At 38.3% G+C, this 27,029-nt stretch overlaps 1 protein-coding gene across 1 annotated transcript in view; it reads left to right on the top strand.

Moving 5' to 3' along the window:
- The first annotated feature begins 9,790 nt into the window (after window positions 1–9,790).
- IMPG1 (interphotoreceptor matrix proteoglycan 1) overlaps window positions 9,791–27,029 on the top strand; it is a 123,043-nt gene continuing 105,804 nt past the window's right edge. Inside the window, exon 1 of the mRNA XM_036249068.1 lies at window positions 9,791–10,042. Coding sequence (XP_036104961.1) covers window positions 9,976–10,042 — 67 coding nt within the window. The 5' untranslated portion in view covers window positions 9,791–9,975. The remainder of the gene's footprint in view (window positions 10,043–27,029) is intronic.

Raw genomic sequence — 27,029 nt, 5'->3', positions numbered from 1 at the left:
ATGTATGTATTCTAAGGCCTTATATCACTTCTCCTAGATATAAAGTAGATTCATCTTTCACCTTGTTTATTTCTCATTTTCAGATGTGTTGTTCTGAGTGAAGTTCTACATCAATTTGAGTATTCTAATTTTCTTCAGATATCACCAAAATAAGCTGTAGTTAAAAATGAAGGCTGAAAACTCATTACCCTAAACTACCTCTGGATACCCCAAGGAAATAATATTAGAGGAATTTTTTAAAAATATGAAGCCACAAGAATAAACAGAAGGAGACAGCACTAATAGTTGGAGAATTTCTGCAGCAGATAAAGCAATGAGGTCATTTAGAGCAATCCTCCTGCTGAGGAAATGCAGAAAAAAGCTAGATGAAATATAAAATCATCTGACTGAAGGCCATGGAGAGCTTACATATCATGACACATTACCAGAAGGGAGATTTACAATATATCAGAATCAAGACAAGTGAGCCTAGATTTGGGGGCCACTTTTGCCCCGGGGCTTTTGTGATCTGTAAGAAAGACAGAGGCTAAATAGTGCTTTTGAAAATCTCTTGATAGGAAAGGGACAAAAGTTGAAGTGAGGGCCATGGTAAAGCCCTGGGAAACTCCAAAAGGATGCATTTTAGGAACAAATGTGGATACAACGTATACCATACTTCCCACAAGTACAGCCCAGCTTTGAATTATCTGTGTTGTTGAATCTTCAACTAGGAAATTTTATTAAGCTGCTACTGGGTTGCTAGTAATCCCAGGTGCTTGGAAGAAGCAAAGGAAAATTTTCTCTGGAAGGAGATACCTGAAACTTCAAATTCTTTCTATAAGCATATACTCTATAATAAACTTTTAATTTTAGAATAGATTTAGACTTACAGAAAAATTATGGAGTCCCCATATACCCCATACACAGTTTCCCCCATTATTACGGTAAGTTTGTTACATTTAATGAACAACTATTGATATATTATCATTAACTGAAGCTCATATACTATTCCAATTTTCTCAGGTTTTTTTTGTGTGTGTGTTTTTGGTTGGTTTTTTTTTTTTTTGGGTACATGCCCTTAGTGGTAACCGAACCTGGGACTCTCTGGTCCGCAGGCCAACGCTCCAACCACTGAGCCAAACCAGCCAGGGCTCAGGGTTTGTTTGTTTTTTAACTTAATTTTTTTTTTCTGTTCTAGGATCCTATCCAGGACACCACATTATATTTGGTCATCATATTTCCTCTGGTAAATCTTGGCTCTGACAGTTTCTCACTTACCTTATGTTTTATGGCCTTGACAGATTTGAGGAGTTCTGGTCAGAAATTTTTGTAGAATGTCCCTCAATTTGGACTTGTCTGATGCTTTTCTCATGATTAGACTGGGATTATGGGGTTTTTGGAAGGAGACCACAGAGGCAAAATGCCATTCCCATCACACCATATGAAGGGAGCATACTAATAACATGACTTCACTATTGATGTTGACCTTGATCAGGGTTATATTTGTAGGATTCTCCACTGTAAAGTTACCGCTTTCTTCCCCTTTTCTGTGTTGTACTCTTTAGAAGGAAGTCACTGTACACAGGTCACACTTTTGTTCCGCCTCCTGGAAAGTGAGTTATCTACCTAAATTTCTTAGAATTGCTCTGCACAGGATATTTGTCTAATTATTCAATAATTTATCTATATCAATATGGACTCATGGATATTTATGTTACATTTTGTGTTATAACCAGACACTATTTTATTCCTCAAACTACTTCAGTTTTGGCCATTTAGAGCCCTTTCCATGGGAGTCTCTGTTTTTCAATTTTGTTTTTTATTTTGTTTGAACGCTTCCTTACTTTCTGGCACTACAAGACACTCCAGGTTCATTGTGAGTACGTCCCGCCCCAGTTTTAGAACCAGCAGTTTCTCCAAGGAGTCCTGGTACACTTCTTAAAGAACGGTTAGGAACCAAGATTTAGGTGCTAAGTGTGTTCATTGCTTCTAGGCTCTCTTAGCTTATGGAGAAAGGAAAAAATGTGTATACTGACCAGTACACATACACACCTCTATAAATATATATATATATAACATATAATTAATTAATATGTTTCTATAGTACATGTTAATATATTAAACTGAATGTGAGTTTATAATGATGTCTCTGCTCCATTACCATGTGTATTATTTCTGTCTCTTTCTCTTGCCTGCTGTAACCTTCCACTTCTACTGTGAGAAGCTGGCTCTCACCATCAGCCATCCACTTGTTTATTAGTTCAGTATGCATGCTAGAGTTGTTTCAGAATGGTTAACTCATAGCCCCAAAGCAATTTGTTCAACGAGAGTACACTCCATTTGCCTCCAGTCTCACCATTTTACTCAGCTCCAAATTCATTCAGGTCAGCTTTGCCCTCACTCCCTTCAGTGAGTGGTTTCATACGTTCTTTGGTCTCCACCTGCACTGTCACAATTAGCATAATTAGTGCAACCTAAAGAATTACTTTTCATTTACATGCCTTGAGATTCACACCTCTGCTGTAAAGTTCTATGGGTTTTGAAAAGTGTATAGTGTCATGCATTAGAGTATTATACGAAATAGTTTCACTGCCCTAGTCTGCTATACTTCAATTATTCAAAGCACACACACCCCAAAATGCCTGCAGCTACTAATCTGTTTTACCTATTTGCCTTCTCCAGAGTGTCATATAAATAGAATGATACACTATGCAGCCTTTACAGACCGGCTTTCTTGGCCTAGCAACGTTCATTTAAGATTCATCCCAGGTCTTTGCATGGCATGATAGCTCATACTTTCTTATTGCTAACAACATTCCATCATATGGATATACACAGTTTCTTTACTAACTCACTCACCTACTAAAGAACGTTTCAGTTACCTCTTGGTTTTGGCAATTATGAACAAGGTTGCTGTCAACATCCAAGTGCAGGTTTTTGTGTGGACATACTTTTTCAAATAAGTTGGGTGAATACCTGGGAATGATTGCTGGATTGTATGATAAGACTACATTTAATTTGGTTAAAAAACTACCCAACTGTCTTCTAAAGTACCTGTACCTGTTTGCATTTCCACCACTAATAAGTGGGTCTTTGTTGCTCTGAATCTTTGCCAGCAATTTGTAGCGCCAACTTTTTCCTAATTTTAGTCATTCTAATAGGTATGTAGTGGTACCTCATTGATGTCTCAATTTTCATCCCCTAGTGATGTTGTATCTTTTCCTACGCTTATTTACCATCTGTATACCTTCTTTGGAAAGGGCTCTTATTCAGATCTTTAGCTCATTTTTAATTGAGTTGTTAGGTTTTCTTATTGTTGAATTTTAGGTTTTCTTTGTGTATTTTGGATACAAGTTCTTTATTTTTTATTTATTTATTTATTTATTTTAATCCTCACCCGAAGACATTTTTCCATTTTTTGTTCAGATACAGCGGGAGGGAGAGAGAGGGAGAGAGAGAGAGAGAAACATCGATGTGAAGGGACACATCGAGTGGCTGCCACCCACACGACCAACCAGGGCCGGGGACAAACTGCAACCGAGGTACGTGCCCTTAGCGGGAACCGAACCCGGGTCTCTCTGTACCACAGGCCGACGGTCCAACCGCTGAGCCAAACTGGCCAGGGCTGGATACAAGTTCTTTAACAGAAATGTATTTTGCAAATGTTTTTTCCAAGTTTGTGGCTTATCTTTTAATTTTGTTTACAGTCTCTTTAATGGAGCAGAAGTTTTTCATTTTAATACAATCAAAGCTATCATTTTTTTTTTTGTTCTTTTATGGGTCATGCTTTTATATTGTATCTAAAATCTCATCACCAAGCCTAAGGTCAAGTGGATTTGCTTCTATATTTTCTTCTAGAATTTTTATATGCATTTTATTTTTATATGCGTGATTCAATTTTCATTTCTGTATAAGGCATTACATCTGTTTCTAGGTCCATTTTTTGTTTGTTTATTTGGGGGGATAGCATATGATATTATTTGTTGAAAAGACAGTCTGTCTCCACTGAACTGCTTTTGCAACTTTGTCAAAAATCAATCGACTATTTGTGTGGGCCTGCTTCTGGGCTCTTTATTCTGTTCCATTAATATTTGTGTATATTCTTTTACAAATACCATTTGTCTTGCTTATTGTAGTATAACTCTTAAAGTATAATGTCTGGCATAAAATAAGAAAAAATAACTTATACAAGAAGTAAGGATAATAACAAAACAAACAAACAAACAAAATGCAAGGCAATAGAAACAACCCCCCACCCCCCATCCCACCACACCCTGCTGAGCTTCAGAATTTAGAATTATCAAATTACTCTTAACTATGTTAAATGAGATAAAACACAAGGTTTAAAACTTCAGCACAGACCTGGCCGGTTTGGCTCAGCAGTTAGAGCATCGGCCCGCGGACCAGAGAGTCCCGGGTTTGGTTCCCACTAAGGGCACGTACCTCAGTTGCAGTTTGTCCCCAGCCCCAGTTGGTGTCATGTGGGTGGTGACCACTCGATATGTGTCTCTCAAATCAATGTTTCTCTCTCTCTCTTCCTTCCTCTCTCCCTCCCGCTCTATCTGAAGAGAAATGCAAAAATGTCTTCTGGTGAGGATAAAAAAACAAACTTTAGCACAGAAGTATAAACTATTTTTCAAAATGATGAAGCAGATTTCAAAAAGAACCAAGTTGAAACCCCAGAATTTAGAAAATGATAACAAAAATTAAGAACATTATATCCGGCTGAAGGGAAAACAGTAAGATAAAAGATGAGTCGATATAATAAAACAAGAGTGAGCAAAAGGGTTAGAACAACATGAGTATATGAGATACACAGATTTTATGATAAAGACGGAACTTTGGACCAGTAGGGAAAATGATAACCTTTATAATAAAGAGTGGTAGGATGGGCAAAAGTAAACTACAGTGCTTACAGAGGTGTAGTTAAGTAGTAAAAGAATTAAGAAAAGCAAATAAATGATTATCATAGACATCTGAAAAATAATTACATATAATAGAGAAGAAAGATTTGTATGTGTGAGTGGGATCATGGTGGGGTGCTGTTAATATTCTCTGTTTTTACCTATATAGTACTAGTTTTCACTTAATAATAATTTTATTAATTGGACATGTAGGTTTAAGCAAAGTTTTAAAATATGGATTGAGCCCAGCCAGTGTGGTTCAGTGGATTGAGCAGCGTCCCATGGACTGGGAGGTCCTGGTTCAATTCCAGTCAGGGCACATGCCTGAGTTGTGAGTTTGGTCCCCAGTGTGGGGCATGCAGGAGGCAGCTGATCAATGTTTCTCTCTCACATGGATGTTTCTCTCTCTTTCTCCCTTCCTCTCTCTAAAAAAAAAAATCAACAAAAACATGTTAAAAATAAGTACATCACTTAAATAAATAAAATAAAATAAAATCTGGTAGCAGACCTAGAGAAGCAAATCTTTTTTTTTTTTTTAATTTTTTTAGTTTTATTCCTCACCTGAGAACATTTTTTCATTTTTTGTTCCGATAGAGTGGGAGCAAGCGAGAGAGAAACATCGACGTGAAAGGGACACATCGAGTGGCTGCCACCCACACGACCAACCAGGGCCGGGGACAAACTGCAACCGAGGTACATGCCCTTAGCGGGAACCGAACCCAGGTCTCTCTGGCCAATGGAGAGGCAAATCTTACACTGACAATAGACAAAGCTCAGAAACAACAATATATATGTGTGTGTGTATATATATATATATATATATATATATATATATCTAGATACAGATACAGATACAGATGTAGATACAGATACAGATACAGATACAGATACAGATACAGATACAGATACAGATATAGATATAGATATAGATATAGATATAGATATAGATATAGATATAGATATAAAGACATGCCAGGTATTTCTGGAAATGGTGGTAAATTGATGAAAGGGTTGGGTTGAAAATAAAAGGACAAATTGAAATATCTAGTAATTAGTGTTCCAAATCCCCTTCCCAATTCTATTCATTTGTGTAACTGCCTCTTGGCCACTCAACAGAAGGCTGAAGGCTTATTTTCTGGCAGGGTGAAACATTCCCTGGACTATTAAATATTTGGCAGATGTGAGAGTAAGGATACTTCTCTGAAAATAAGAACATTAAATTAAAATAGACGTAAGAATATGAAGGCCCTGGATGTCTTTCTCTGCTTATATACGGATACATTGAGAATCAGTCTTTATCCTAATATCAAAAGATTAGTAGACCTGTCTGGAATGTCTGGCCACCTGCAGAGGGAATAGTTAAAGATACCGAGTTCAGGTATTTTAGAAAGAGGGTTGCCAGACATAGAAAATGAAAATAAAGAATACTCAGTTAAATTTGAGTCTTAGATAAACAAATAATTTTTAGGGTATCACATACAACATTTGTGACATATTTGTATTAAAAAATTAGTTGCTGCTTATCTTAAGTTTAAATTTAACCGGGCATCTTGTATTTTATCTTGAAGACCTAAGGAGCAAGCAGCCCAGTCCAGTCACCCTACAGAAGACCACAGTCGACAAGTTTCAGTCTCACGCACAGAGCTTTCAGTCAGTTATTAACACTTAAATATAAGTGAATGGTCAATCAAGGATTACCAGACATTTGAGGAAAAAAAAATTTTTTTCTTTATTGATTTTAGAGAGAGAGGAAGGGAGAGGGAGAGAGATAGAAACACTGATAAGAGAGAACATCAATTGGCCGCCTCCTGCACGCCCTCCACTGAGGATCAGGCCACAACCTGGGCATGAGTCCTGACCACCGCTTGGTGCAGGGATCGATGCTCAACCACTGAGCCACGCTGACCGGACTTTTTTTTTTTACTGTTGTAAGTATTACAGATGTCCCCCCTTTTTCCCCATTGACCCCCTGCCCCCACCATCCGCCTGCTTTCCCCACACTAGTGTCTGTGTCCATTGGCTGTGCATATATGCAGACAAGATTTTTGGTTTATCTCTTTCCACCCTTCTCGCCCCCCATCCCTCTGTGGTTTGTTAGTCTGTTCCCTACTTCCATGACTCTGGGTCTATTTTGGTCGAGAGCTTATTTTAAGAAAAGTTTCTAATATAAAAAAAATAGAAAACAGAAAAGAAATTTTAAAATACAGCTTGGATGAAACATAGGCTACTTAAGAAGAAAATAATTTTTGAAACTGTTAAGTATTTTTAAAGAGATAAAAGAAATTATATCCCTAAAATCCTAAAACATTATCTTATTAAAATAAAAAAGCAAAGAAAAATTCCAAGATAAACCACCAAAAATGATTCCCCAGAAATTATAAATGATGGTAGACATTTAAAAACCAAAGAAAGGCCTGGCTGGTGTGGCTCACTGGTTGAGTGTTGACTCATGGACCAAGAGGTTACCGGTTCGATTTCTGTTCAGGGCACATGCCAGGTTGTGGGCCTGATCCCCAGTGTGGGGCGTGCAGGAGGCAGCCAATTGACGTTCTTTCTCATCGATGTTTTTATCTCTCTCCCCCTCTCCATTCTTCTCTCTCTGAAATAAATAAAGAAAAAATATATATTAAAAAAAAAACAAAGAAGGGTTAAAATATTAAGTTGAGAAAATTTTCTAGAAATCAGAGTTTAAAGAGTAAGAGTTAGAGGATAACAGAAGAAAAATTACATATTAAAAGTTAAAGAACCAGTTCAAGAACACTGTCATCCAAATAATATGGATTCCAGAAAAGAGAATATAGAAAACTAAAGATGAAAATCAAATATCTAAAAGAGGCTTTCAGTAACTTTAGAACATAAATCCCCATATAAGGGTGCTCTAAATGCTCCACATGATGGATTAAAATGGACCCACCACCAATAAGATCACCATGAAATATCAGAACATTGGAGACAAAGAAAAGTTTCAATGAGCTTCTATAGAAACTTTTCTATAGAAAAGATTCTATACAAGGAATCAAGAACAAAAAGGACTCCAGACTTCAGCAACACAAAAGCTAGAAGACAGTGGATTAATGTCTTCAATATTCTAAGTGAACGTTATTTCCAACCTAGAATTCTATATCCAGTTGTCTTAGTTCACTCAGCCTGCTTTAACAGAATACCATAGACTGAGTGGCTTATAAACAACAGAAATTTATTTCTTACAGATCTTGAGGCTCAAAATCTGAGATCAAAGTGCAGGCAGGGTCAGTTTCTGAAGATAGACAGTTTTCTGCTTCATAGAGACCGTCTTGTCACTGTGCCTCCCATGACGGAAGACACAGAGGAGCTCCCTGGTGCCTCTTACATGAGGGAACTAATCCCATTCACGAGGACTCAACCCTCATGACCCAATCACATCCTCAAGACCCCGCCTTTGGATACCATCACAGTGGCATTTGGTTCTCAATGTGTGAATTTTGGGAGGACACAGACATTCTGTCTGTAACACTGGCCAAACTATCAATCGAAGGATGAGGATGGATAGAAACCATTTTCAAACATAGGATCTCAAACTTATCTGCTGAGAACTTTCAGTTACCTACTGGAGCACATGCTCTGCTAAAGCAAGAGTAAGTTTTAAAAGGAGACCACATGGGATCCAGCAAACATGGGATCCAACACAAGAGAGGTGAAAGGAGCCCCAGGGTGACTGCGAAAGATCTTCGGATGCCTAGTGTGGACGAGAACGAGAAATGTACACAGCTGGAGAAGGTTAGAACGTCCTGGGAAAGACAGGTGACCTTGTGAGGAGAAAATCTACACATCTGGAGTAACATTGGGAGAGAATGTATTGTTTTGCATGCAGAAAATGAGGGGAAACTAATGAGACAACTGCAAAAACATCAAAGGGGATAATGGTTAACAGTATCAGGGTCCTAAACCGGTCTCTTTGGGTTCAAATCCTGGTTCTGCCACATATACCTTAGATTCTTCAAATATAAAACATAGATAATAATAATAATAGGGATTACCTCATGATGTTTTATTGAGTAATATATATAATCTATGGAAATATCTAAGAACAGTGTCTATCACAACATAAGAGCTCAATCCATGTTAGAAATTACGGTATACACTGTGGCTCAGCTATTAGTAGCATGTATGCAGTGACAAGGATATTAAATTGAATATCCAATAAGCTGAAAACACAGTGATACTGAGGTGGTTGGAGGGATGGGGCAAGTACATGTTTACAAGGAGTGGGGAGGGTGTGGAAGGGAAAGTATTCTCAATATTCATTATTTGATAATATCTGAAAGTGAAACATGAAAAAATACTAGTAGAAGCATACTATTTCCAGGTACGAGAGAAAATTCCAGAAGAATTAACTTAGAGAATTAAGAGTGATTGCCTTTAAATGGAGGTATGGCAGCATTATCTTTCACAAACATTTTCCTCTACTTTGTGCATGAATAACAAATTTTAAAAAATTAAACCAGACTCAAAACACACCAAAAACGTAATCTCTATGTAATGCCAGAAAGAACGCTGTTTATACAGCAGTACATTTCTAGGAGCCTTGCTGTCTCTGGAGACTAACGCGTGTTGAATCACCACCCACTTCCAGGGTGATTCAGCTTTCTCAATAGGTGTTCCTTGTGGGTGTCATTTTGGAAACATTTGACCCTAGCTGTCAGACTTCTTCCACAGCTGGCAGGACATCCCCTGGCTCTCTGTGTCACTGTAACAGGTAAATAATGAAGGAAAAAAGCATTCCTTCTGTCTGTGGACACTTGTCTACAATGGCGTTTCGGGTCCTGGAGCTAGGCGGACAGATGCTCTTCCAGAAGGTTAATGAGATAAGGTTCCTCCAGCTGGCCCTTAAGCAGAGATTACACCTGCAGAAAAGATAAGTGGATTATTCCAGAAACAGACACCGCTTCGTGTTCTTCATAAATTAGCACCCTCATAAGGTAAAGCAAGAAGGTTATCCTCACTCAGCTTGCATCGATATTTAATTATTTTCCATATTTCTGTCATTTCTTTTTAAATGAGATTTGGGGCTGTTCCGTGATTGTGATAGATTTACTGATGCACAAAAGTCAGGATGTATTTGGAAACCAGAAGGGCTATTTTTGTTTTTTGGATTTTTCTCCAAGTTCAAGGAACCAAAGGTAAGTTGTTTAACTTTGTTTGTTTTAAAATTGCTTATCTGTAAAATCTATTTGTAGATTGCATATAGAAGTGAATATTCAAAATCAACAAGGTTACTAGTATATCTCAGAGAGCTAGCATGTGATAGCCCCTAAATAAATATTGATTGATTGATTGGTTAAAGATTGTCCGAAATGGTTTTTACATTATTAAATATTTACTACATAATCTTAAGTGCAATTTATATTAACAAAATAGGAGAGATGAATGCATCCAATACTTTAAAATTGACAAAATTAATATTTTGTTATTTATGACCCAACAGAAGTGTATTTCTAACCTTCTCATAGTTAAATCATGAGTTACCTTCCCGTAGAAAATAGAAAGTGTGCTTTATCTTCAGGGTTTATGATTACAACCAACTCAGAAACTTGATAGGTTTTGAAGTTTTATGCATATAAAAACTAGGCACTGAATGTTCTTACAGCAAATCTTCACATAAACCAAAAATTAAAGCAAACCACACAACAGGCATATCTAAGAAAAAGAATATATTTTAAAAATTGTAGAAGAAAGCTTCACTTTTTTTTAAGAATCAGTCTGATTTTGAAAACATGATCTTTTTAAGACAATTGAAATTAATAATTTTCAGTTCTTTTTTTTTAATCCTCACCCAAGGACATTTTTCCACTTTTTGTTAAGATAGAGTGGAAGAGAGAGAGAGAAAGAAACATCAACTCAAAAGGGACACATCGAGTGGCTGCCACCTGCATGACCCAACCAGGACCAGGGACAAACTGCAACCGAGGTACAGTTCAGTTCCTTAGCGGGAACCGAACCCAGGTCTCTCTGGACCACAGGCTGACGCTCTAACTGCCCAGCCAAACCAGCCAGGACAATTTTCAGTTCTTCTTTAAGAATGACTTAGCTTCAGACAATTAACATGTTAACTAAAGCATTGGTTTGCAAATGTCCACAGAAAAGTACAAGAGCCCTGGTCGGATGCTCAGTGGTTAGAGCATCAGCCAATGGAAAGAAGGGTCACAGGTTCAATTCCGGTCAAGGACAGTTTTGATCCCTGGCGCCAGTGGGGGTTGGGCAGGAGGCAAACAATCAATGTGTCTTTCTCACATCAATGATTCTCTCTCTCTCTCTCTCTCTCCCTCCCTCCCTTCCAGTCACTCTAAAAAAAACCAAAACAAAACAAAAAACCAGCCCTGGCCTGTTTGGCTCAGCGGTTAGAGCTTCAGTTCCACGGACCAAAGAGTCGCGGGTTCAATTCCAGTCAAGGGCACATACCTCGGTTGCAGTTCAGTCCCTGGCCCTAGTCGGGGTCATGCAGGAGGCAGCCAGTTGATGTCAGTTTCTCTCTTTCCCTTTTTCTCTCTCTCTCCCCTTTCCACTCTATCTGAAGATAAATGAAAAAATATCTTCAGGTGAGAATTAAAACAAACAAAAAAATCAGTGGGAAAAAATATCCTCCAGTGAGGATTAACAACAACAAAAAAGTACAATAGTTGGTTGCATTTATAAGTCACAAAATAACCGATTCTGCCAGTTATTTTATATGTAATTTTTAGTGGTTGCATTTGGAGGAAGAAAAAAATTTATGGAAAATATTATATAAAAATTTCCTTTACATTTTGCTGCATAAATGATAGTGGAGGAAGCAAAGGTTTACTTACCTTCCCTTTCAATTATCAATTACATATAAATGTTTAATTTATTTTTTAAAATATTTTAATTCTAAGCAAATGGTGGTATTTCAGTGTATGCTGAACATAATATGCTAAGCAAATCAATTTGTTTCACAAACTTAACCAGGCAAATCAGCTTTGGTTTTTTGTTTGTTTAATTAATTATGTTAATTAATTTAAGTATTTTTTTCTATTTTAATATATTATATATCAACCCTTACAATTTCAAATTGCATAATTATATATAAAAAGTTAAATAAAATAAGCCCACCAAGAAAAAAATACTACAATTTGTTATATACCCATTTCTATGAAATAAAGTATTATAGCTGCAAAATAAAAAATCCTAACGTGTTACTTGTTTGGGGCTTTTTACACTGTAAGAATCTCAAATCTGTGAATTTCTGTTAATCTTCAATTAGTGAGGTCTACATTAATTAAAGTTTATTTACTTCAGCCAAACTGGTTTCCCATTTGTGACTAATTGACCATCATGAGTGTATTTACACAGAAAATGGTTTTAGGAGAGAGAAGAGCTCAATTTAACACAACTTGCTATTCAGCATAACAATTGGGTTATGCTTAAAAATTAGAGATCATGGGAACAGGGAGGAAGGGGTCAATGGAAGGAAAAGGGGGACATCTGTAATACTTTCGACAATAACGATACATTTTTAAAAATTATAGATTATTTGAAAAATCAAAAAGATATGAAAAATTACCCGTAGTACTTCCATCTAAACACAGCACGTGCTAGCACCTTCATATGGTTCCTCGTCCTTCCTCTATGTTGCTTACTTAATGTTTACACGATTGCAGTTCTATTACACACAATTTTATACCAGTCTTTTTATACTTCTAGTATATCATAGGAACGTTGTATATTGCTATTTAGTTTCGACAAGAATCATGTTATACTTAGCATAATGTTCTCTTCAGTTAATACTTAACAAAAGAGAAATAATTGTTTCTAATTATTTTGTTGTTATGAATAATATTGTGGCTGAACATCTTGGTGCATGAGCCTGTCTCAGTATCTAAGATTCTTAGCATAAATTCACTAAGGTAAAATTACTGGGTCCAAGCGATCTAAACAGTTTTATGGTATTTGATTCCTATTGCCAAATTATTTCTTAAAAGGTTTTATATGCTCCAAGGTGATTTTCACCCCCATTTGATTTCCAGAGTGCTTACCATGTACCCAATACAGAATACTAAGGGATTCAAAGACATGCCATTATTTCAAAATGTTTCCTTTAAGCTTTCTAGATTCTGAAGGAAATGGTTTTGATTTTAAAACATGCATTAAATACAATTTTTTAGTGCAACACAGGATAGTTCAGTCATTTCAAAGAACAGTCACTTCATGGAGATACCAAAGCTCCTGTCTGGTATCCTTGGTGGGCCCACAGTTGTACCGGATGTGCACGACACTGTTTTCTCCTATCATTCCATTTCACATACACAACTTCATCCAATCACTTGTGACATTCCAAAGTGTGGAATAAAGGGAAGAGAGAAAACCCACCCTTGGCACGCCCTAAAATAGAAATGGTGTCTATCACAGTATGTGCCTGTTGCATTACATTTGGTTATACTAAATGAAACCTTTAACTAAGTTATTATTCGTTCACCAAGGTAATTATTTTAGTAGCTGTGAAACGTCAGGAAATTTGCATTTGAACACACTCCATTTCTTGCTCATCCTTTGCTACTGGGAAATGTTCTCATTTCATAAAATTTCCCTGGAAGGTATTTTCCCTCATTGTGGCTCCATTAGCAGAGAACACAGCTTCATTTGTATCCCTGAGACAGCTGGCAATCCAGTCATGTTAACTTTGCTGCTCCGATATGTTTGTTTTGTTTTTTTTATGTTTGCTACAGTCTCAGGACAGTGTAATTGGAAAGGTTCAAAGTAGGTTAATTTTGTTCAATAATATCTGAGAAGGTGTCCTTAAAATCAAAGCTGTGCAAACTAAAAACACTTTGCATCCAATTGAACAAACTGTGGTGGCATCCTTCAAATCATTTGTACATTATATACTTACTTTAAAAAGAAAGAAACAACTGCTGCCTTGTGGCCCCTCTATGCTTATTTCACTGATCCCACGAAAGGGCTGTATATGTGTGAGCTCATTAGGAATCAATGGCATGACCTACTGCGCTCTTGGCCATCTCTGTCCATCATGAGCATGCAGCCACCTCAAACATCAACTATATTTGCATGCTAATGCTCTCTGGAAACTCAGATCCTGTATACCTTCAGAGCCTATATCATGTTTACAGATTCTATGCTGTTTTAAAAGGATCCATCTGAGGCAACAGTGTTTGTTTTTCTACAATAATCTCTAGGTTTACATTATAATTCAGAATTTTGTAGTAATGACCATAAAAAAGTCCTGAGCTCATCACTATCTTGTGAAGTATCCAACTCCAGGGTGTCTGAGGTCTCTTTGTGCTTCAGGGTAGGGAAGACACTTTTGTAGTTGTAGGGAGGAAACTGGTTACACCAACCTTGGAACACCTCGAAGCAGCTTGCTGGAAGGCAGGAGAAAGCCTTAGACCACAACGTGTCTCAACCTTACAAAGCAGAGTCTTCAGCAACCACTGGGACTCAGCCCACTGAGAATGAGAGACATTACCACTGGGATTTCAGCCTCACAAGTCAAGAGCACCAAGTCAGATGGAACCATTTCAATTTTGCTCTGTGTCCAAGGCAACCCTCATGCCAAAGTTTCTCCTGCAATGAGTTGACATGGTTGACCTGCATAGCCATGGTAATGTGAATCTGTGTATGGAAGTGACAATGTCAAGTGTGAACTACACATGCATTGATATAATTATTTATTGAAAATGTACTCCCACGAACGCACCTCTCCTCTGGCCACAGTAAATGTGGGAAGAATATGAAAGAGCTACAGAAGAGTGATAAATGCTCGAAGCTTGTGGTTGCATTCAGTAGATAAATAGTATCCCATGTACAGTCAGTCATTCTTGAGGAAACACTGTCTTTCTGTGTGCCTTTGTAAAGTCATCATCATTATCTCCAACTTGGTTTTCTTATTCAGACCTCTTTAGTGCCCTCACCCACCTCGGCCAACATTTATTATCATAATTGCTTCCCCCAAAGAAGGGTTAAAGGAAACTAACCAAAAGGGATTTTTGTGGAGGAAAGTCAAGACCTCAAAATTAATGAAAATTTCCACTTCAGAAATACTTTGACTTCATACAGAAAATAGCATGTGTAGGGCTAATTTGTCTCTCTGAAGGTTCCCGCTGCATTTATGAACAAACAAAATTAAGCCTAAGTATGAAACCCAAGGGCACTATGACTAACCCACTGTGATTACTTCAGACCTGATCAAACTACTTTGCAGATAGCAATCAGATTGATATTTTCTTGTAAAAGCTCGAGCAAATTTTTATTAATCTTATCTCCTACGATTTTACTGGTTGGTGGACAATGTGCTCATTTCTAGTCAGGAACCGAAGGCAGAGAATGCGAAGTAATGTTCCTAAAAGCATTTGAGGTGAGCAGATTAGAACCAAAGCTGGGATTTAAGCTGTAGTCCTCTCCTACATCCGCTTGGTCTATTAATCAGTCTGTTGTCATATGATGAATGCAATTAACATGGTTTTTACTATCAATTTAAAAGCCAACTTTTCTCTGCTGACAACACTAGATGATTGCCGATTCTGAGCCATTTCTAACATTTACATACCTGACTGATCTCAGGATTTGTGCCCATATTAGTCAACTCTACCATAAAAAACAGAAGCACCAATTTTAGAAGTTCTATTACTCATTATGAAAGAAATGTGAGATTTGAACTCCTCAAAGAAGTAGAGTCGTTTATTCATTGTCCTTTCGAATGCCCACCATTAAAGTCTAAGTTTCATGGCAAGTGCCTTATTTCAGATTGTGTTATGTACCTAAAGGCAATACTTGGCCTTGTGGCTGTGACTAACACAGTGGGAAAGCCCCATCTGAACCCAAAATACCTTCCTGTCAAACCCTGAAATTTTACCTCCAAGCTAGCAATATTTTCAAACTCAAGATATATGACTCTGAAACACCCCTTTCTAATAATTCTTCTTCCTTCCTTCCTTCCTTCCATGGAGTCTGATTTGTACTTTCATCAAACTACTCCAGTCCCTCAGCCTCTCCTAGTTTCTCCAGTTCTTCAGCCCATCCACATGTCAGTGACCTACGCATTAATCCTGGGTTTTCGGGTCCTCTCCTGAACCTCTCAACAGTCCTCTTGTTAGTACAGTAGAAACTTACTCCTTGACTTTCTGCTCCATTTGCTTGGTTATTCCTCTCTGGGTAGACTTAGCCTTCAATTTTTGTCACTCTCATCCCTGAGCTGCCAAGTGTTATCAGAGAATCGCAAATAAACAGAGTACTTCCATGAAACAAATCCGTGTGCTACAACTTTAATAGGGCCTCCAAGCTGTTCCACAGAGACACTCATCTCTGATTCCCTGACAGTCTCCCAGACTGATTTCCAACCTTCCCTCTCTCCTCAAGCCGGCAGCTTAATTCTTCCTCATCCACATAACAGCACCGTTACGAGCAGAGACTTCAAGGTTTGCATAGGACTGCATTCAACACAGGACACAGCGACACAGAACAGTTCTGTTACCTACCAGTTACATGACTTTCACAAATTGCTCAGTCACATATATGTCTCCATTTTGTGGTTTCTCGTCGATAAAAGGGGAATAATAATAGCAGTGTCTGCCTCACAGGGCAGTAATGAAGATAAGTGCAACAGTGTTCCCGAAGCTCTTAGTGAGGTATCTGCTACACAAATGCTCACTAAATGCTGCTTCCTAAGATGACTAGGATGACTACCACCATTACTGGTACCACCGCCTCCTACATGCCGAGAAGATTGGAGTCATTTGATTTAATTTGACATCTCTTCTTTCCACTTCAAAGTTTCTCTGAGTCTTTATCCAAAGGCTTCTCACTCTGTCTTGTTTCAGAGAGAATAAAAAGATTTCATATTTTTTATAATGTTGCTATCTACCTATGACTTCAACTCCATTTACAACTAATTCCTCCAAGAACTTTCCTCTGCCGGTCTCCTTTTCCATTGACTTAATTTTCCCAGCCTGAAGACTGTAATGAAACATTTCTCAGCACTAGTAAAAAAAAAAAAAAAAAAACCACCAGGGCTGGAGCGTTAAATCCTACATTGAAGATTCTGATTTAATTGATCTGGGATGGGATTCTTGTTAAAGCTATCCAGGTGATTCTACTATGCAGCCAGGTTTGAGAAGTATGATCTATTGCCCTTCTGTAAAGATATGACACACGAGTCATTATATTATTGGCCAGTGGGGGAATTTGTTTTAATCTCCCTCTCTTTTTAGTAAATTATATCATAAATATATTTCCAGTCTGAAGGGAGTGGTCTCACTATTTAATAGTGCTCATAGAATGATTTGTATAATCATTCCCTTCATTATACTGTTTCATGTTTTTAACAATTTTACATGAAACAGTGCTGATTATATTAGGGCATAGAGAGGTTACGGGAATATGTATTTTGATAAAGCTACACCGAATGCTCTAAGGCACACCATTAAAGACAAATGCTCCATGAGGACCAGAACTATGTCTACCTTGTTCTTCGTAATATCATCAGCACCTCTTTTCTGGCATAAACCACTCTGCTTCTTGCATTCTTTCTCATTTCATCCCGTCACCCTTTATCTCTAAAGTCAGGAATTGTGGTATCATCTAAGACATCGTCCTCTTCTTCCTATTGAATTTGTTACCAAATCCTATCAAATGATGTGCTGATAAATATTTAGCAATTATGTCTCGGCGGGGGGCAAAAATCCTTAATCATAGTGTTTGCCAATATCCATAATTTAAATAAATAGTCCTCCCATGGCCACTTTCAAACTAGCAACAGGACATCGTCTGTCGTGGATGTGCCAGGCAGCTCCCGGGAGCTGGGGGCCAGTGTGACCTGTTTCAGCACGACCAGCGGCACCAGCAGATTGAGTCCACAGACGCTACTTCGTCCCCGCCTGGCCGGTCCAGGCGCTTCCGGGGACCGTGTCTAACAAGCTTCTCTCGGGTTCTGCCCTCTGACTTCATTTCCTAAACCCACCAGAACTAGTCAGTCAGTGGCATACCCTGTCAATACAATCTCATAAAAATCCCTGTATTTCTCTGGTCTTAACTAATCCACATCCCCTGCTAGAGAAAAAGAAAAGAAAAGCGCTTCCGAAGCCTCTGGATGCCTTCAGAATAAAACCCAATAATGTCACTTGAGAGCTTTTATGATCTGGCCGCCACCGTCCTCGCCAGGCTTACTGCTTGAGTCTCTGCCAAGGGCTGTACTCATTGCTTTCTATAAGTCTCCTTACTTGGGACATATATCTCAAGAGTGTATAAAACATAGCTGTGGTATTTAGAAAACAATAATAACATGCCCACTTCCCAGATGAATAACAAAACATCAACAGCGTCTCAGCAGCCCCATCTGCTCTGCCGGGATCTCGTTCCCTTTGCTCTGTGCCAGAGGCAGCCACCGCCGTGAGTCTTGTGTTCATCGTGTCCTTGCTTGTCACTGGTGTCTCCACCTACAGATGCATTCTCCAAACAATGTGTTTCTTTGCTTTCTTTGTGATTTTCATATAAATAACACCATGTTGCATGTGCTCTCTTATGACTTAGTTCTTTGGCTCAACATTATGTTTTAAGATTCATCCACCTTGTTGCGTGCAGCTGACCTGAGGCAAGGCGTACCCGTTACGTCTCGTTAAGGAATGCATTTTCAGGGACCCAGGAGGGAAAGAAAACAAGGGGTGAGGCCGTGAACAAGTGAGAACCAACACAAACATGCCTCACCAAACTGGTCACCACTTTGTATCAAGTGCGACCAATTGCTGGTCTCAAAGAACTGTCTTCAGAGACCACAGGACTGTAGGACCTCCAGGCAGTCTGTGAGGGTGGGAATCTGGGGGTAAGTGGAGAAGAATTCATAAGAGATCTCTTCAAAGGTTTGCAGTGACTTTCCTGCATTGTGTGCTCATCTATGGACAGCAGGCGGGGCCTGATGCTTCTCCCATCTCTGCAGCCACAGAAAATCCTGGGGCAAGAGAAAGCAAACACCATGACAGAGCCATGAGGCAAGGCCTGTCTCCGGTAGCGGGTCAGAACACAGAACACATGAAGACAGAGTCGGAGAGAGGTGAGGCTCAGAGGACCTGAGATGGTTCATGAGAGGCATCTGAGACAGACTGGAGTCTAGTACAGATACACCACCACATATTCATCTTCTGTGGATGGACTTTACCCTTGTACATGTCCCCTGGTGCCCACCAGACAGGAGTTTCTCCAAAGAGAGGTTGGCCTCTCTCTCTCTCTCTCTCTCTCTCCCACTCTCTTGAAATCAATCTCCCTCTCTCACTCTCTCTCTCTCCTATATAGGGGAGAAACAATGTGTTGGGAGGTTTACTTGTTTTCAGCTTTACCAGATGATATCAGACTGTTTTCCTAAGTGTTTTTTGCCATTATGAGTAAGAGTTCCTTTTATTCCAGATCCTCACCCACACGTGGTATTGCCTGATTTTTTTTTTTTTTTTGCCAGTGTGCAGGGGTTGTAAAATAGTATCTCGTGGTTTTAATTTGTATTTCTCTGATTACTAATGGTATTGAATATCTTTTTACATGTTTTGGTTCTTTATTTCCTCTTCTAGAAAAGGCTTAAACAAGTATCTGGCCCGTTTTACACTGTGATGCATCTTCTCTTATTGATTTAGAAAATTTCTTTAAAAGTTGTGGATCTTGATTCTTTTGCACTTTTTGCAAACCTTGCAAATATCTTCTCCAACTTTGTAGCTTATTTTTTTTCTCTTAATGTCATCTCTGATGAGCATTCTTAATTTTAATGTCATTGAACTTATCAGCCTCTAACTTCATGTTTTGTGGGAGTTTTTGTCTTACTTCAAAAATCCTTTCCTATCTCAAGCCATGAAAATACTCTATATTGTCTTATAACAGTTGTATAGTTTTGCCTTTCATGTTTAAGCCACTAGTATTTACTGTGCGTGCATGTGTGTGTGTGAAGTATAAAGACAATTTTTGTTGTTGTTGTTAATCCTCACTTGAGGATATTTTTCCATTGATTTTTAGACGGAATGGAAGGGAGGGAGGGAGGGAGGGAGGGAGGGAGGGAGGGAGGAAGACAGGGAGGAAGAAAGAGAAACATCATTGTAAAAGAGAAACATCAGTTGGTTGCCTCCTGCACAACTCTGACTGGGACTGGGGATCGAACCTGCAATCCAGGTACATGCCCTTGACTGGGAATCAAACTTGTGACCCTTTGGTCCTTGGTCTGATGCTCTAACCACTGAGGCAAAGCAGGAAAACAGTTTTTAATATACGTAGTCAATTGTTTTAGCACCATTTACCAGATAGCTCCTCTTTTTCTCTCTGTGATACTCCTCCTGTCACGATTTGTCCCTGGGCCAGTGCCACATCACCTTAGCGTCTACAGATTTACAATAATCTTGATATCTTGCAATAACCATGTTATCCTGGCTCTGTTCTCTTTCTACAGAATGTCTAACCTATTCTTGACTCTCCATTCTTCCATAATACATTCTAAGATTAGTCACCAAATTCCACAAAACACCTTATTGAGGTTGGCTTAGAGTTGTGTTGAATCTAGAGATCAATTTGCAGGAGAATTGACACCTTTATAATGTTGTCTTTCTATCTAAGAACATGGAATATCTTTCTTTTCATTAGTACCTTACAATAAAGTTGCATAATTAATTTAATAAAGGGTTTCCACATCTTGGACTTATCTCTAGTTCCTTTATATTAAATGTGATCATGTAGGTTGCATTCTTATTACATTTTCTATGTAGAAAAGTAATTGGATTTAGAGCCTATAGCTTTGCTGACAACCTTAATGCTGAAAATTTACTCTCAGTTCATTGAAGTTTTCTACTTAAAAATTGTCATTTGTGAATAAAGAAAATTTGAGGATTTTTTTTTCCTGTCTTTGTAACTTTTATTTCTTTATATTTTCTTACTGCCCTTCATAGGCCAACCAATATAACGTTAAAGAGAAATGGTAGTTGGCTTGCATCCTTAATTTGATACTGATATTGAAGGGAATGCTTTCATAATTCACCATTAAGTATGATGCTTGTTTTAGATTTGAGTTTGTTTGTTTTTATTAATGCCTTATATCAGGTTTTTTTTTAAAGTTATTCTCTGTTCCTATGAGTTTTAATCATGATTAAATATAAAAATTTATTGGATATTTCTGTCTATTGAGATTGCCAAATGCTGTTTCCATTGTAATTCATTAATGTGATAAATTACCTTAATCAATTTTCAAATATTAAACCAACCCTACATTTCTGACATAAATCCAACTTGATCGTGACCTTTTTCACACTGCTGGATTCCATTTGCTAACATTTTATTTTGAATTGTTACATTCAAATTCATAAGTGAGATTGAAGCATGATATTTTTTCTTATACTTTCCTTGTCAGGTTTTGTAAGAGTTTGTATAAAAATGGAATTTGTTTTTTCTTGAATGTTTGCTAGAACTCTCTGGTGAAGATAGAGAATTATATTTATGGAAAGATATTTGACTACTAACTCAAAAATTTTCAAAGGATATAATAGTAAGTAGAATTTCTATCATGTATATTAATTCGGTAAGCTTACCAAATTATTTGTAGAATTATATAAATTTCATATAAAATTTCAAATTTATTGACAAAATATTATTCATAACAAGTATAATGGTATCTCTCTTTTTCAATCCTGATAGTAGTTAATTGTGGCTTTTCTTTCTTACTTGGTCAATCTTGTTTTTTGTTTTTGTTATTAGTATTTTCAAAGGAAAAATTTCTGCAGTATGTTTATCACACATGGAAATTGGCAAATGCTACAAAACAGGCCTTCTCGTTCATCCTCAAGTTGGTTATTAAACATATACCAGCGGCGCCCTGACTTTATTTGATATTAATATAACTGTACCAATTTTCCTTTGGTTAGTATTTGCATATCATAACTTTTCCCATCCTTTTAATGTCACCTTCTCTGTATCTTTTCATTTGGATGTGTCTATTAAAACAGCATATGGTGGGATCTTTTCTCTTTTAATGCAATCTGACAATCTTTGTCTTTTAACAGTGGCCCTTTATTCTTAAGTTTTTAATGTGGTCCAAATATTGCATGGGACATATTTATATTTTTTAAAAATTATCAGAAATTCTAATTTAACTGGGGGTTCTATGTTTTATTTGCTACACCAGGCAATCTTATTCCTATTTATTCCTAGCCCTAAACCTCAGAATAAATAGCAAGGTACCAGAGCATAATAACAGCTACCAATGTGCCCGGCCTTCCACAAAACTCTAGACATCTATTTTCTCATTTAATCTTTAAAACAAGACTATGTAACATGCAAACCTTAATGCAAAAGTACGGTGTCGGGATTATTGTTAGACCCTTTTGAGGTTAGAAATCTGAAGCATATGGAGATTGTTTGGCCCCAGTTCAAGTAGGGGCGTAGGAAGGCAGAGCTATCTTGTGTAATTTCAGCCCCTCAAGTACTTAAAATGAAGTTTAACTTGCTTCTCTGTGTGGACTGCGATAGGTCCTTAGGCACCCAAAAGTTTAACAGACAGAGATTTGCAACTATTTCTGACTAGTCTGCTCCAATTCTGCTCTCCTTCAGTAGTTAAAATATCATTCTTTTGTGATACTATTGTACCAGTGTTATATATGTAATTATCTTTACTCAGCATTACCAACATATTCCAAGATCAGATTTTTGCATGAGAGCATTAAAACTACAAAGTAGTGTACTGCGTGGTTTATAGTATTAGAATCACAGGCAGCAAAAAGATTCAGAAAGTAATGATGCTGGGCTAAACGAGACCTGATTCTGATATGAGTGCTTCAGATATGGTAAGGATCTAACAGGATAAATATGCCCCAAATATATAGCACCCCCAGGAACTACAGGGGGAAAGATGCCCTCCGTTCCGGTAGCCCAGCATGGCTGAGCCAGAAGCAAATGGCATATCTCCTGCATGTGTCCCCTAAGCACACCCACATCCCTGGCCCTGATATTTCCTTAGTGCACCCCCAGCCTCTGAAGTTAGCTTCTTCCTGAGTTCGGGGGAGTGTTTTTTATAGACTCTTGGTAGGTCTCTGAATCCCTGCCTCTTGTCTCCCCGCCCATTTCCAAACAGATCACAGACTGACTCTGCCTCAGGCTTGCAAATGGTCTGGTACTGTTCCAGCATAAGCCTTTGGGTCCCACATCATTCCACCTTTGTGTCAAGCCGGGCTACAAAAATGCTCCGAAAACTATAACATCCCATACCTTTTTGTGAGGTACAATTACCACTCATCGCCCTCATACCTCAGATTTACTTGTAAAATTCCATTCTGAACCTCTCATCACCACTTCTGCGTTTATGTAAGCTCCACATTTTGAAATCTATGGAGATGGTGCCGGAAAAAAGTACACATGATGGGTTAAAAAATGGGAAGCAGAAGCGATGAAAAAGGTTAGTAGAATTTAAGGTAATGTAAGGATGAGATGATTAAAAGTAGTTTAATGGGCTTGGTCCTACATGTATGCAGAGAAGGTAGCTGCCCGACCAGAATGATGCTCAGGGAGCGAAAAAACCCAGCTCTGGAGAAAGCCCTGGTTTCTCTTTGTCAACTCCTGGAAATAAGCCTTAGCTAAGCTGGCCAGCAAGTTGAACATAATTGTTCTCACTCTGTTTCACATCCTGATTTCTTCAGCCTGACCTCAGCACTAAACCAACTCCACTCACCATTTTTTTTTTCCGAAGTAATATACTTTACAGTTAATCACAGCTTATAGAAATATCCTGCTCTTCTAACTTACAAGACTGGCTTCTTTAGGGGAGAAAGGATTTTGCTGATTTTGCTTATGTATTCATGTGAAAAGCATTTACATTCCTTAACATTTTAAACTTTTCTGCTATAATTCCCAAGCAAATTTTGCACTCCGTGAAGAAGCATCCGGGTTAGTCCTGTGGTGCTCACAACCTGGGACACAGTACTGCACACCTGGAGGGCGCTTGACAGTCAAGGGCACCTGTGGCCTTGGCGTGGCAGGAGGAATGGCACCTCCAAAACAGGTAGTGCTGGGAGTGGACTTCAGCCAACAGGCTGCATTGTGACCTTGTAAGAGACCATCAAGCCGCCCATGACAAGCACCTCAGTTGTGTTTCTCTTATTACCCCGGACAGAAAGAGGCCATTCATCTTTGAGAACACCCCTCCCCTTCTCAGTATGCCCTCCTCTCTCTCCCCACAAATGTGATAGAAGTCAGCACAGATTTCTGTTCTGGGTACGGGTCAAGACAAGGCCCTGCTGACCTCCTGCCTCTGGACTCTTACCAGTCACAGAGAGCTCCCGCTCCACCCTGTCAGAGGGCCATCCCCTCGGGCACAAAGGAGACAACCCCCTTTCATTTTCTGCTTCTCCCTTCAACTTCAGCGTCCTTCCTGCCCACACACCAAGCTGTACATGCCATCAGCAAAATTTCTCAGCATCTCACCTAATTTTTTTTTTAGTGCAGCGAGGTAGAAGAGGGACCTAATACATAATATAGAGAGAGAATAAAAAATAGGAGTTAGCAACTTTTATTTCTTGTAATGTTTTTCCAAAGTTTTAACCCTTTCCTTTCTGATATATCAAGTGTAATGGCTACATCTGATGTTTGCAATGAAAAAGATAATGCAACTGCTCTAATCTTTGAGAGAAGGGAACACTGATATTCACCTTCGGTAGGGGGCGGTGTTGCTGAACAAGCTAACAAGCCTAAGGAGAGCTGCAGGGACATCCAAGTTACAAAAACTCCAGAGATGGCCAAGGTGCAGCACCCCCAGGCATCACTAGTAATCTGTCTGTATGCTAACAACTGTGAGAGAGTGTGCTCCTCATATTTCATTACAGAAAATCCCTGGAAGTTTCCTTAATTTCCATGATCTTCCCTTCTGTCCTTTATTCCGGCACACTTTCACTGGGGTGGGCATTGTGGAAGTTGACTGGGAACTGCACGTAGGAAGAGGGGTGGGAACGTGGGGCACAGGAACGCCTGTGCTCATGCAGAAAACAGGGCTGAAAACTCATGCAATGTTCTGCATCAGCACTAAACAAGGTATTTCGTACATTTGCAGATTTTTGAGTCATAGTCAGATATAGTAAGCATAACGTGCATTCAGTTGCCCTTGCTCTGTGAAGAAAAATGTTCAGATGTGTAACTTAACATCTCTGCTAATGGGCGGGTGGAGCAGATACAATAGATCACAAACAAGCCTTTGCATGAAGGCTGTAACCCCTCACTTTTTTTTTTTTTTTTGTAAGATTGGGAAGTTTATGGAAGATTAAATTATTGGCTGGTGTGGCTCAGCAGTTGAGCATCTACCCATGCACAAAGAGGTCACCAGTTCAATTCCCTGACAGGGCACATGCCCAGGTTGTAGGCCAAATCCCCAGTGTGGGTGTGCAGGAGGCAGCCAATCGATGTTCTCTCTCATCAATTGATGTTTCTATCTCTCTCTCCCTCTTTCTCTAAAATCAATAAAGAAAAAAAAATTTTTTTAAGATTAAATTAGCATTTTTTAAATCTTTCATTCATTGATTTGGTCTGAAATGTTATCCACTTTCTCTCTATGGAGTTCTGTTTTTCAAATGGAGATTTTTGTTCTGTAGTAATTCCAGTAACTTGTGTCTCTACTGTTAATTTGTTCATTAAGATATAACAGCCTTCTCCCCTTAAGAATGGGAACAAGACAGCAATGCCCACTTTCACCACTCTTATTTAACATAGTACTGGAAATCTTAGCCACAGCAATTAGACATGAAGAAAAAATAAAGGGGATCCAAATTGGAAAGGAGGAAGTGAAACTGTCATTATTTGCCGATGACATGATATTGTACATAGAAAACCCTAAAGACTCCATCAAAAATCTACTAGACTTAATAAATAAATTTGGTAAAGTAGCAGGATACAAAATTAATGTCAAGAAATCGACAGCATTCTTATACACCAATGATGAAATCACAAAAAGAGAAACTAAAAAAAAAACAAACCCATTGACCATCACAGCAAAAAAATTAGGATACCTAGGAATAAACGTAACCAAAGAAGTAAAAGACCTCTTCACAGAAAACTACAGGTCATTGAAAAAAGAAATATAGGAAGATATAAAAAAGTGGAAGCATATACCTTGTTCATGGATTGGAAGAATTAACATCATTAAAATGTCCATACTACCCAAAGCAATCTATAGATTCAATGCAATCCCCATCAGAATACCAATGACTTCACAGAACTAGAACAAACACTCCAAAAGTTTATATGGAACAAAAAAGACCCCACATAGCCACAGCAATCTTGAAAAAGAAGAACAAAGTTGGAGGGACCACATTACCAGATTTCAGGTTATACTACAAAGCCACTGTAATCAAAACAGCCTGGTAGTGGCACAAGAACAGGCACATAGATCAATGGAACAGAATAGAGAACCTAGAAATCAACTCAAAACAATATGCTCAATTAATATTTGACAAAGGTGGCAAGAGCATACAGTGGAGTCAAGATAGTCTCTTCAATAAATGGTGTTGGGAAAATTAGATAGCTACTTGCAAAACAATGAAGCTAGAACACCAACTTATGCCGTACATGAGAATAAACTCAAAATGGATAAAAGACTTAAATGTGACTCGTGAATCCATAAAAATTCTAGAAGAAAATTCAGGCAACAAAATTTCAGACATCATACGCAGCAGAATTTTCACTGATACAACACCTAAGGCAAGAGAAACAAAGGAAAAAATGAACACATGGGACTACATCAAACTAAAAAGCTTCTGCACAGCAAAAGAAACAACCATCAAAATGGAGAGGGAACCCACTATATGGGAGACTATAATCGCCCATGATTCATCAGATGCATCAGATAAGGGGTTAATTTCCAAAATATATAGAGTGCTCATACAACTCAACAAAAGGAAGACAACCCAATTTAAAAAATGGGCAGAGGACCTAAAAAGACACTTCTCCAAAAAGGACATACAAATGGCCAAGAGATATATGAAGAAATGCTCAATGTCACTAATCATCAGAGACATTGCAAATTAAAACAATTATGAGGTATCACCTCACACCTGTCAGAATGGCCGCCATCAACAAATCATCAAACAAGTGTTGGCGAGGGTGTGGAGAAAAGGGGACTCTAGTACACTGCTGGTGGGAATGCAA

Source organism: Molossus molossus, unplaced genomic scaffold, assembly GCF_014108415.1.
Source record: "Molossus molossus isolate mMolMol1 unplaced genomic scaffold, mMolMol1.p scaffold_m16_p_8, whole genome shotgun sequence".
In the NCBI taxonomy this organism is placed as follows: Eukaryota; Metazoa; Chordata; class Mammalia; order Chiroptera; family Molossidae; genus Molossus; species Molossus molossus.
Note: the sequence above shows the minus strand (reverse complement) of the source record. Positions and strands in the feature narration are given on the sequence as shown.